This window comes from Hemitrygon akajei, chromosome 17, assembly GCF_048418815.1.
Source record: "Hemitrygon akajei chromosome 17, sHemAka1.3, whole genome shotgun sequence".
NCBI lineage: Eukaryota > Metazoa > Chordata > Chondrichthyes > Myliobatiformes > Dasyatidae > Hemitrygon > Hemitrygon akajei.
In genome coordinates this window covers 77673740-77686730 of record NC_133140.1, presented here as the reverse complement: position 1 = coordinate 77686730, position 12991 = coordinate 77673740, and the positions used below count along the sequence as shown (strand labels likewise).

The 12991-nt window shown below is 44.5% G+C and overlaps 1 protein-coding gene across 2 annotated transcripts in view; it reads right to left on the bottom strand.

The window, feature by feature from the left end:
* The window catches only part of adamts18 (ADAM metallopeptidase with thrombospondin type 1 motif, 18), a 304264-nt gene that overhangs the window by 95670 nt on the left and 195603 nt on the right, over window positions 1–12991 (bottom strand). For both annotated transcript variants that reach the window (XM_073070409.1, XM_073070410.1), the window contains one exon: window positions 9227–9375. In XM_073070409.1, coding sequence (XP_072926510.1) covers window positions 9227–9375 — 149 coding nt within the window. The remainder of the gene's footprint in view (window positions 1–9226; window positions 9376–12991) is intronic.

Here is a 12991-nt window from a genome sequence, read left to right as displayed (position 1 = left end):
AGACCCCTCAGATAATGGCAGGGGTCCATGGCATAAAAAACGGTTGGGAACCCCTGGATTAGAGGGGTAGGAATCAAAGGTAATAGTAAAGAAGGTAGGAGCCTCGGGACAGTTATTATTACCCCTCAACCTCAGGCTCTAGAGCCAGTAGGGAGAACTTCACTCAACCTCACTTTCCCCATCACAGAACAGTTCAAACAATCTATGGACTCATTTTCAAGGACTCTTCATCTCATGTTCTCCAAATTTATTTCTTCTTATTATTATTAATATTACTAATGTTGTTACTATTTTCCTTTGCGTTTGCACAGTTTGTTCTCTTTTGCACATTGGTTGTTTGCCCTGTTGGGTGTGGTCTTTCATTGATTCTATTGTGTTTCTGCGATTTACTGTGTATGCCCACAAAAAAAACAAATTTCAGGGTCATACATGGTGACATATACGTACTCTGATAATAAATTTACTTTGAAATTTGAAAAGGAAGCATATAGCAGCTACAGGTAGTCTCCGAGTTACGAACGTCCGACTTACGGACAACTCGGACTTACGAACTGAGGAAGGAGAACGCTGTCCGCCATTTTAAGTCAGATCACCGACGCCGTCCGCCATTTTAAGTCGTTGTCGTTGACGCTGTGTTGAGTGTGTAACTTTGTATTTGGCTTAAATTTTTCTTAGCAAGATTCACCCTGACCCCGCCACCCCCCCCCCCCCCCACCATTCTGGTCGGCGGGCTCAAGATTCGAGAACAGAGGTTCCCGAGTTTGATCCAGTGATAGACCGCTCCCGAGCGCGCCGGGTTGATGTCGATCCAGTGACTCCCGTACCATCCGTGCCGTGTTGATGTCAGTTCGCAACTCGACCTCATAAAAAAAACACTGCCACCTCCAGTTTAAATTCCCACGCGGAATATTGTGGAGGATCAAATACCCAAACCCAGCACAGCCCCCACTTGTCCCATTTAACCTGTCTCAGTGCGGAGGTCCTTAGGACCCAGCGGAGCTGGGGAGCCGGCGCAGGTCGGGACCCGCCACCCACAGTATTTCTGTTCCATTGACGGGAAGCGATCATGATTGAAAATAAAGTGGAAATAATAAAGCATTTGGAAAGAGGTGAAATGTCATCGGTCATTAGAAAAGCGTTAGGCTACAGTCGGTCAACAATCGCAACAATTTTAAAGGATAAAGTGAGAATAATGGAGCATGTGAAAGGCCCTGCCCCGATGAAAGCTACAATTATTACTAAGCAATGCAGTGGTTTAATTATTAGAATACATACGTTTCTTAAGTGTTTTATATGCATAGAAAGGTAAAATATATACTATATACTAAGACAAATGTTTGATTAACTGACGCTAAGTAATACCGGATGTACTTGTTCCGACCTACATACAAATCCGACTTAAAGACAGACTCAGGAACGGAACTCGTTCGTAACCCGGTGACTGTCTGTACTCAGGATGATACCTTGGTAAGCATGGACAAGTTGGGCCGAAGGAGAACAACGGCAACAGGTGATGGGAGCACTGCCATCCACACATTTCCTTGAGGGGTAATAATAACTGTCCTGAACACACTTTTTGTCCCACTTCCCTCCGGGAGAAGGTTCAGGAGCATGAAGATTCGTACGGCCTCTTGCATCTTCCGAATTTGAAAATATTCTGAAGTAGTTTCATTTCCTCTGCCCAAATCCTGGAGTTTCTTGCTCACTGGTACTGCAGGAGTTTATCCAAATCACTGCAGTGGATTACACTGCTTTCTTGAGGAGATACAAGAATAGGTAATGAACCAAGCACATAAGAACTTAAGAATAGAAGAAACTGGAGCAAGAGATGGCCATTTGGAATATCAAGCCTACTTCCCATTGATCAAGATCACGGCTAATCTTCCACCTTATCATTTCCCTCCCTCCAATCTCTTCATTCCTCCAGTATTCCACTCTGCAATTAATAACAGAATATCCACAATATTCTGGATAGAGGATTCAAAAGATTCACCACTCTCTAAGTGTAGATATTTCTTCTCATTTCCTCCTCCTGAATGTGCATTTAGATTCTGGGTTTCCTCGCTTGCAAACCCAAGACAGTTTAGATTGGCAACAACATGTACTCCACAACATCCATCAGCGTAGGTGCACCACAAGGCTGTGTACACCTACCACTGCGTCCAGCACAAAATTCTCCAGAATTTCCACCATCTCCAATGAGATTCACCCCCGCCAAGCACACCTTTCCCTCCCCCCCCCCCCCGCCACACTGTCTGCTTTCCGCAGGGATCGCTCCCTATGAGACCTCCTTGTCCATTCATCCCTCCCCACTGATCTCCCTCCTGGCACTTAACCTTGCAAGCAGAACAAGAGCTACATCAGCTCATTCAGGGCCTCAAACTGTCCTTCCAGGTGAGGCGACACTTAACTTGTGAGTCTGTTGGGGCCATATACAGTGTCCAGTGTTCCCAATCCGGTCTCCTGTATATTGGTGAGACCTGATGTAGATTGGAAGACCATTTCGCCAGTCACCTACGCTCCGTTCGCTAGGGGAAGCGAGATCTCCCAGTGGCCACTGCGTTAATTCCACTTCCAATTCCCATTCCAATATGTCAATCCATGGCCCCCTCTACTGTTGCAATAAGGCAACACTCAGGTTGGAAGAACAACACCTTATATTTTGTCTGGGTAGCCTCCAACCTGATGGCATGAACATTGATTTCTTGAACAACCGGTAATAGCCCCCCGCTCCCTTCAGCATTGCCGATCCCCCTTTCCCTCTCTTGTCTTATATCTTTGCCTGCCCATCACCTCCTCTGGTGCTCTTCCACCCTTTTACTTCTTCTCTGGCCTTCTGTTCTCTCCTATCAGACTTCTCCTTCTCCAGCCCTGTATCTCTTTCACCAATCAACTTCCCAGCTCTTTACTTCATCCTTCCCCCTCCCAGTTTCACCTATCATCTAGTGTTTCTCTCTCCCCTCCCCCATCTTTTAAATCTACTCCTCATCTTTGTTTCTCCAGTCCTTCTCAAGGGTCTCGGCCTGAAACAATGACTGCATTTTTTTCCATATACGCTGTCTGGCCTGCTGAGTTCCTCCAGCATTTTGTGTGCATTTCTCTGGTTTGTGTGCCTAGCCTCCTGCTCTACTCACTTTATACTTATGACTCTCTCGCTAAGCAGAGCTCAAATGCCATATTCAAGTTTGCTGACATCATAGGACAAATCAAAGGGGGTGATGAATCAACATACAGGAGGAAAACTGAAAATCTGGCTGAGTGGTATCATAACAACGACGTCTCACTCAATGTCAGAAAGACCAAGGAGCTGATTATAGACTTCAGAAAATGGAAACTACAGGCAATGAGTCAGTTCTCATCAGAGAATCAGAGATGGAGAGTGTTAGCATTTTTAAATTCCTGGGTGTTATTATTTTGGAGAACCTGTCCTGGGCTCAGCAGCTAAGTGCAATTATAAAGAAAGCCTGGCGGTACCTCTACTTCCTTAGGAGTCTGTGAGATTCAGTATGACATCTAAAACATTGAGATCTTCTATAGATGTGTACGGGAAGTATACTGACTGACTGCATCACAGCCTGGAATGGGAACACCAATGCCCTTGAATAGAAAATTCTACAGAAAGTAGTGGATACAGCCCAGCCCAACACAGGTAAAGCCCCCCCCCCCACCCCCACAACTGTTGAGCATGTCTGGATAAAATGCTGTCACAGGAAAGCAGCATCCATCATCAGGGACCTCCACCACCCAGGATGTACTCCGTTCTCACTGCTGCCATCAAGAAGAAGGTACAAGAGCCTTAGGACTCACTCCACCAGGTTCAAGAACAATTACTCCCCCTCAACCATCAGGCTCTTGAACAAAGGGGATAACTTCACTTGCTCCATCATTAAAATATTTCCACAACCAATGGACTCACTTTCAAGGACTCCCCACTTCATGTTCTCGATATTTATTGTTTGTTTATTTATACTATTGTTCCTCCTTTTTGCATTTGCAGTTTGTTGTCTTCTGCACTCTGGTTGAAAATCCTAGTTTGGCAGTTGTTCTTTGATTCCGTTCTAGTTTCTATTCTATATATTTGTTTAGTATGCACACAAGAATGCTCAAGGTTGTTTATGGCGACATATATATATTTTGATAATAATTTTTACTTAAAACTTTGAATGACCTCCTCTTTATTCTGAGATGGTACCCTACCTGCATACTCCTCGGTCATGGCAAACATCTCCCCCACCACCCAGGCAAAACTTGAAACAAAATTAGAAAATCCTGGTATAACTCAGCAGGTCAGGTGACATCTGTGGAAAAAGAAACTGTAGACATTTCAGATACGGGACCTTTTATCAGCACTGGGAAGGAGAGAAACAGGTTCCTTTAGTTGACATGGAAGGTGGTGGGAGAGCAATGGGTAGGACACAGGGAGTACCTCAGACTGGGTGAAATTGTTTGGCAGACATGAAACTGTAGATGCTGGAATCTAGAGTAAGAATCAAAATACTGGAGGAGCTCAGCGGGTCAGGTAGCCTCTGTGGAAAGAGATGGAGAGTTGAGGCTTTGGCTTGACACCTTTCACCTGAGATTAAGTAACAGTTAAATATCAGAAAAATTCCGGTTGTCTACGTGCTGTGTTGTCAAAGTCCATGCAATGTGGTGTTGCCTGGCCTGCAGGGACTTGCAGAGTCCTCAGAGTGTAACACCCATTAGAACGGTCACCTAACCAGCGATGAGTTGCAGGACGGAAGAGTGCCGTCCCTCTCCGCACATACCTGGAATGCTCACCGTATGCCAGGTTAAACAGAGAGAAAAAAATATTCACTGTCTTCCAGCCAAGACACTCCCTTTCCATGAATAATCTATTAAGTGACCCTGGTGTGAACTTAATTCTGGCGAAAATCTGATTCGTTATTAATCCACACCATTTGTTCATTGTTTTTTCAAGAAGTCGGAAGGAAAGGAACAGGAGGGAACCTGTTGTGACTGCTTCACATTCAATGACGTCATGTGTATTATCTCAGTCTACCCCACTGACATGCTTTAATTCTACACAATTCCTCACACTGTTCAAAAAACTGGGAAACTGGGACTATACTCTCTGGAGTTCAGAAGAATGAGAGGGGATCTCATAGAAACATACAAGATTTTGAAAGAGATAGATAAGATAGAAGTAAGAAAGTTGTTTCCATTGGTAGGCGAGACTAGAACTAGGGGACATTGCCTCAAGATTCAGGGGAGAAGATTTAGGACAGAGATCAGGAGAAACTGTTTTTCTAATGTAGAAGGAGATGAGTTATACAGCTCCCATTACATGCACATGCAGGTCAACTCTTTGAGTGATTATGCAGAAAGTTTGAAGTTAATAACTCATCTCCTTCTACCATAGGCCATGAACTTATCAATCACCCCCGACGAGTTATTAACTTCAAACTTTCTGCATAATCACTCAAAGAGTTGACCTGCATGTGCACATAATGGGAGCTGTATAACTCATCTTCTACCTTAGGCCACGAACCTATCAATCATCCCTGCTGTGGACACTTTCTGGAGGTCCAAGATCCGTATGCTCCACGACCACTGGACTAAGTGTGTAAATGTAGGAGGGGACTATGTTGAAAATAAATGAAACTGACTCCTATCATAGGCCACAAAACTTATCGATCACCCCTCGTATTGTGCTGACAATGTATCTTACTCTAGAAGCTGCCTAGAATTTCCCTACTGCATAGCCCTTTATTTTTCTAAGCTCTATGTACCTATCTAAGACTCTCTTAAAAGACCCTATTTTATTGGGGAAGTGAAATGGTCTGTAAGTTGTCCTGTGATTAGGTTAGCGTTAATCGTGTTTGTCGGGGCTTGCTGTGACAGCATGGTTTGAAGAGGTGGAAAAGCCTACTCTGCACATATTTCTAAATAAAAATACAATTTCTATGCCTTTTCCTTATAAATTCTCCTGAACAGCCCTACTGTAATTATTCAGCTTAATTATTCACTCAAAAGATAGATGAGCTTTATTTGTCACATGTGCAGTACATAGAAGCATCAATGTACCTGTGAAAGTCATTTGCGCCAACAACCAACAGAGTAAAAAGGTGGCTGGGGGCAGCCTGTAGGTGCTGCCATGCTTCTGGTACCAACTTATGAACCTTAACCTGAACATCTCTGGAAACAGGAAGAGAAAAATAAGTGGTCACGAGGAGAATGCAGAAACTTCCTGCAGACAGTGGCAGGAATCAAACCCCAATCTGTAAAGCATTATACCAGCCGTTATGCTGCCATGCCACCTTAACACCCAGCAGTAACGAGACAAGGACTGCAAATGCTGGAATCTAGAGCGACAAACAAGCTGCAAGAAGAACTCAGCAAGCCGAGCAGCATCTGTAGGGGGAGAAGAAATAGCTGACCTTTTGGGTCTAAACCCTGTGTTAGGACGGGTGCAGGGTTTCAACCCAAGATGTCAGACAATTCCCATTGAACACAGCTGGTGAAACGCGTTGCAGGAAAGCAGCATCCATCATCAGGGACCCCCACCACCCAGGACCTGCTCTCTTCTCACTGCTGCCATCAGGAAGAAGGTACAGGAGCCTCAGGACTCACACCACCAGGTTTAGTAACAGTCATTACCATTCTGCCATCAGGCACTTGAACCAGAGGGGATAACTTCACTCAAGTTCACTTGCCCCATTATTCAAATGCTCCCACAACCAACGGACTCACTTTCAACGACTCTTCGTCTCATGTTCTCCATATTTATTGCTTATTTATTTTTTATTATTATTTCTTTTTGTATTTGCACAGTTTTGTTGTGTTTACACACTAGCTGAATGTCCAAGTTGGTCCGGTGTTTTATTGATTCTGTTATGGAAAATGGATTTATTGAGCACGCCCATAAGAAAATGAATGTCAGGGTTGGATATGGTGACATATATGTACTTTGATAATAAATTTACTTTGAATGTTGAGTTCCTCCAGCAGATTGTTTGTTACACCCACCAGTATATCCCTACTACAACCCTCCCCTCGATTTGCCACCACTGCTGATTTCAATCTGTCATAGTGTGTAGGGTGCTACTTCAGTGTTAATCCTGCAGCCTCCTCCAAGTTGGGTACAGGGTAGGGCATGCTTCGTTCTATTCCAGATAAAGCAGTTATTAAGGTGCTGTCAGCTGCCTGCCAGGTGTGGTTGTGTCTTGCTAAGCTAACAGAGCCACTACCCATGCAAACTACTTATTCAAATAACTTCAGGTTTGAACAACCATCCTTTAAGTTTTGATAACAGTAGCTTAGTAACCAGCAATAGAAATGCATCTGTATGACATCCCCTTGTCTTCTGCTTTAAAAATTGGCTCCCAAACCAATGACATTCACTAACACACAAAATGCTGGAGAAATTCAACAGGTCAGGCAGCATCTCTGTAAGGAAATAAACAGTCAATGTTTCGGGCCAAGACCCTCCATCAGTTCTCGGTCCGCAATGTCGACTAGTTATTTCCCTTCATAGAAGCAGCCTGGCTTGCTGAGTTCTTCCAGCATTTTGAGTCTGTTGCTCAAGATTTCCAGCGTCTGCAGAATCTTTTGAGTCTCCAATGAGACAGAAAGGATTTTGAAAGATTAGCTTTACTTGTCATAGGTACATCAAAACATACAGTGAAAGGTGTTGTGTGTGCCCAATCAAATCACGAGGATTGTGCTAGGGCAGCCTACAAATGATCAAGGTATATTTATTATCAAAGTGTGTATGCAGTTTACAACTCTGAGATTCGTCGTCTCCAACCAGCCATGAAACAAAGAAAACCATGGATGTCATTCAAAAGAAAAACACCGAACCCCACCCCCCAAGCGGAAAAAAACAAATCGCACAATCGACAACAAGCCAAAAACACAGGATATAAAGAAACAAAAATTGTTAGCACAGCTCCGGCACCAACACCGTATGCCCACAACTCACTGACCCTAACCCATACATCACTGGAATGTGGGAGGAGACCAGAGCACCCAGAGGAAACCCATGTGGTCACAGGGAGAACGTACAAACTCCTTACAGACCGTGGTGGTGTTCGAACCCTGTCCTTACAGCCAGTGTGCTGTAATCCACTACTAACCGCAGTGCTACCATACCACTCATTCCAAGATTCCAAGCTAGAGATACGAGAGTGACCAGATATTCTTTTTCAGTGTTGATGGCAAAGACATAAATGCTACCACTGGTCTTCTTCAGTAAATACTTGGGCTGGGAGGCAGATGAGACAGCAGGGTTTAAGCTTTCCAGAGGGAATTGATAAGCTGAAACTGTTCTACCTGGAGCACAGGGGGCTGAGGTGTGATCTGAAAGAGGTTTGTAAAATCATGAGGGTTTGCACAGGGTAAGGGGAGTCCAAAATTAGAGGGAACAGGTGTAAAGAGAGGCTTGGGAGGCAAGTTTTGCCAAAGATATGGTGGTGAGAATATGGAATTGAACTGTATCAGATTGACTGCGAGAATATGGCAAGTGCACGTGACCGATAGATCGCACGGTTTAGGACTGGACCTCCTGCATGCAGAAGGCACTCTCTTTTTGGTGCGGACTTTGAACACGCATGATTTTTGCCTCGGTGGGCTCGGTTCATTGCTCCTGCTCTTAGAGTTGCCCAGCATGCACGTTACTAACACGACTCAGTAAAAAGGTTGAATCATATCTCTCCGTTGTCAGTCTTGCTCCGCGCACACATTACAGAGATGAGCTGCCAAAAGAAAGTGATAGAAGCAGGTGCAATTACTATATTCAAAATGCATTTGGATAGTTACATAGATGGGGAAGATTTAGAGCAAGGATTCCCAACCCTTTTTATGCCATGGGCCAATGCCATTAAGTAAGGGGTCCGTGGACTCCACAGGTTGGGAACCCCTGGCTGAGAAGGATATGGGACAAATGCAGACAACTGAGATTACCGCAAGTAGTCAACCTGGTCGGAGAGGGTGAATTGGGCCGAATGGCATGTTTCTATGCTGTTTAACTCTAAGGCTCTATAAGAGAGACACAATGGTGATTTATGACCAATAGGGTTGGCTCTTGGAGTCCATAAAGGGTTAAACTGAATGGCTGCCATGCTAAATGAGGAAACCAAGGTGAGGGCTTTGGGAATGCCCACAAAATCAATAGCTGTCATTGACATCCCTCTCCTGACAAAGCAACAGGAGGCTTCCCCGGTAAAACGCTGGGCGATCTAGCCACAACCCGTGCAACTGCCCTTACTTTGGATTGTTGCAGTGTCTCTCCCGGTAGGATACTCCACCGCCGCAGGTCCAGGAGCACTCCGACCACTCTGACCAGCCGGACCACTGACCGTTGATGGGCTTGGGCCCGTTGTCACCCAGTTTCAGGCACTGACCTCGCCGACACCACTGATGAAGCAAAGGAACCAGGGGTTAGACCAGTGAACATTACGGCACCTGACAGGCCCTTCGGCCAGTGATGTTATGCTGACCCTTTTAACCTACTCTAAGCTCACTCAAACCCTTCCTTCCCATATCGCCCTCTGGTTTTCTTTCATCCATTGCCTATCTAAGAGTCTCTTAAATGTCCCTAATGTATCTGCCCCTACCTATGGACTCACTTTCAAGGACTCTACAACTCATGTTCTCAATATTTATCACTTTTTTTAGCTTTGTTGTTATTTGCATAATTTGTTGTCTTCTGCATATTGGTTGTTGTTATGCTGCGTAACTCCAAAACATTTAAAACTAATTAAAGAATGACACAGAGCCGGGATAACTCGCGCACGTGAGCTTTGTTTTTACTTTTAGAGAGATATGCTTGTATGACATGGCATAACCTGTAATGCATTCTTTAAACAAAGAATTCTTAATCAAACAATATACTTACAATATTACTGGAATATTTAACTGTCATTCATTCTCTGGGGTACTCCTTTGTTTTTGTGGATGTTTGCAAAGAAAGAGAATTAGGGTGCTCTGCACAAGGACTCCCAAGTCCCTTTGCATCTCAGATTTTTCGATTTTCTCCCCGTTTAGAAAATAGCCTGAACATTTATTTCTTCTACCAAAGTGCATGACCATGCATTTCCCAACATTGTATTTCATTTGCCACTACCTTGTCCATTCTCCTAATCTAAGTCCTTCTGCATCCTACCTGTTTCCTCAGCACTACCTGCCCCTCCACCAACTTTCAAAACATCTGCAAACTTGGCAAGAAAGCCGTCCATCATCTAAATTATTTATATACAGCATAAAAAGAAGTGGTCCCAACACCGACCCTTGTGGAACACCACTAGTCACTGGCAGACAGCCAGGGAGGGATCCTTTTATTCCCACTCGCTGCCTCCTACCAATTAGCCAAAGCTCTAACTATGCCAGTAACTTTCCTGAGGGGGAAAGCCTGCATGCATTCACACTATCTACACCTTTCATAATTTTGTATCCCTCTATAAGAGCTCTCCTCATTCTCCTACACCCCAGGGAATAAAGTCCCAACCTATTGGGATTTATGTTGCAGCCAGTGACCTGGGTTCAATTCCCACCGGTATCTGTAAGGGATTTGTAGATACTACCGCATGGGTTTCTTCCAACATTCCAAACACATACGGGTTAGTAGGTTAATTGGTCACATGGGTGCAACTATGTGGTACGAGTTCATTGGGCTGGAAGGGCCTGTTATCATGTTGTATTTCCAGATAAAAGATAAAGTATTTTATCTTTTGAGATAAGGTTGAGACGCATCTGTGGGAGGAGAGGAATTTCCAATGTCTTGAGTCAAAACCCTGTATCAGGACTGAGAGTGGGTTGGTCAAGTGGGCCAGTGTAAAGGGGTGAACGGCATTGTGAGCCCAAATACATGCTCAGCAGACCACACTCAGGAGCCGTGCAAAAAGACAGGCTGGCTTGCAAAAACGTCTCCGAAGCGACAAATCTCTCAAATAAAACTCAAGAAAGTTCACAGCAAAGTTCAAAGTACTCATACATCACCATATACTACCCTGAGATTCACTTTCTTACAGGCATTCACAGTAGAACAAAGAAACATATCAGAATCAATGAAAAGCTATACACAAAGACTGACAAAAAAATCATTGTGTAAAAGATGACAAACAGTGCAAACACAAAAAAATACAATAATCAAGAAATAAGTAAATAGCATTGAGAACATGAGTCGCAGAGTCCTTGAAAATGAGTCGATAGGTTATGGAATCAGTTCAGTGTTGTGGTGAGTGTAGAGGAGTCTGATGGTTGAAGGGTGATAACTGTCCCTGACCCTCCTTTACCACCCTCCCAGTGGCAGCAGACAGAAGAGGGCATGGCCTGGATGGTGGGGGTCCTTGTTGACAGATGCTGCTTTCTTGTGGTATGGGCCCTTGCAGACATGCTGAATGGTAGGGAGAGTATTTCCTCTGACGGACTGGGCCGTATCTACTTACTGTTGGCTTTCCCGCTCTCTGTTGCTAAGTATCCTTAATTCTTGGCTTATAGAGACTGGCACTTTGCTTCTCAAGCTAGACTGTCCAGCTGAGCTGAAAGCGGCCAGTAAACAGCAGTTTCATTTGGAGTTCCATTTCGCCCCACCATTTCTAGTCTTCACTAAGAGGATTAACACTTGACATAAAAGGCAACATTAACTGATTGATTCCAGCTGAGGTAATCGCTTTAGCCCTGACCATGTTTATTCCTTTCTGCAGGGACCCCCTGTAGCAAGCAAATTGCAATCATGTGATAACTTCTGTGGTCTAATTGTTGGGGAAGAAAGAGATACAGTATAATTAACGTTAGCAACCCGGCCTTGGCGGTGGGCCAACATTCATCTCATGCCTTCCACTTCCACTCTGCCATTTATCATTCAGTATCTCCTCTCAGCACGCACTTTCAAACTTCATGCTGAGTACCAAGTACTGGGCTGTAACCTCATCGAGATGTCAGTGTGCGCTCCGTCATCTCAGCACTCCAGTAGACCTTATTTAAAGCAGACATTGAAACAGGGTTCAATTTTCTATCCCGAAGGCACTGACATAGAATGCAAAGAGGCAGGGGTAAAGATGCTCAGGATGTGCACTGCCTGGCTCTGTTGAAGACAACCACCGACCATCAACCTTCAAGACTGGGGCCCCTGAAACCAGCTGGAGATCAGTCAACTCAATAGCACGAGGCCAGCATGGTAGCGTAGCTACCGTAACACCTTACAGTGCCAGCAGCCCGGGTTCAGTACTGCCGCTGTTTGTAAGGAGTTTGTACATTCTCTCCCTGACCACGTATCCCTCCTTATTTCAAAAAAAGCTTACGGGTTTGAGTTGGGCATTGTGAGCATGCTATGTTGGCGTAGGAAGTATGGCAACACTAACAACCTTGGACTGTGTTGGTCGTTGATGAGAACGACACATTTCACTGTAGGTTTTGATGTACGTAGAACAGCACAGCACAGGAACACATCATTTGGCCTGCAATACTGTGCCAAACCAGCTAAAAAGCAAACCAAAAACACCCAAACACTAATCCCTCTCACCTACATCATGTCCATATCCCTCCATCTTCACCTTCAGTGCATGCCCTCTGGTATTAGACATTTCTACCCAGATACTCTCTGTCCACTCTATCAATGCCTCTCATAATCTTATAAACCTCCATCAGATCCCCCCTCAGCCTCCAGCACTCCAGAGAGAATAACCCAGGTTTCTCCAGCCTCTCGTGATAGCACATGCCCTCTGAACCAGGCAGCATCCTGGTAAACCTCTTCTACATCCTTTCCAAAGCTTCAACATCCTTCTGATAGTGGAGTGACTGGAACTATATGCAATACTGCAAATGTGGTCTCACCAAGGTTTTATCGAGTTGCAAAATAATCGCTTGACTTTTGAACTCAGTGGCTTGACTAATAAAAGCAAGCATTCCAAAAGCCCTTCTTAACCACCCAATTTAAATGTATAGCCACTTTCAAAGAGCTATGAACTTAGACCCCAAGACCCTCTGCTCAGCAACAACATTAAGGATTTTGCCCTTAACATAATACTGTTTC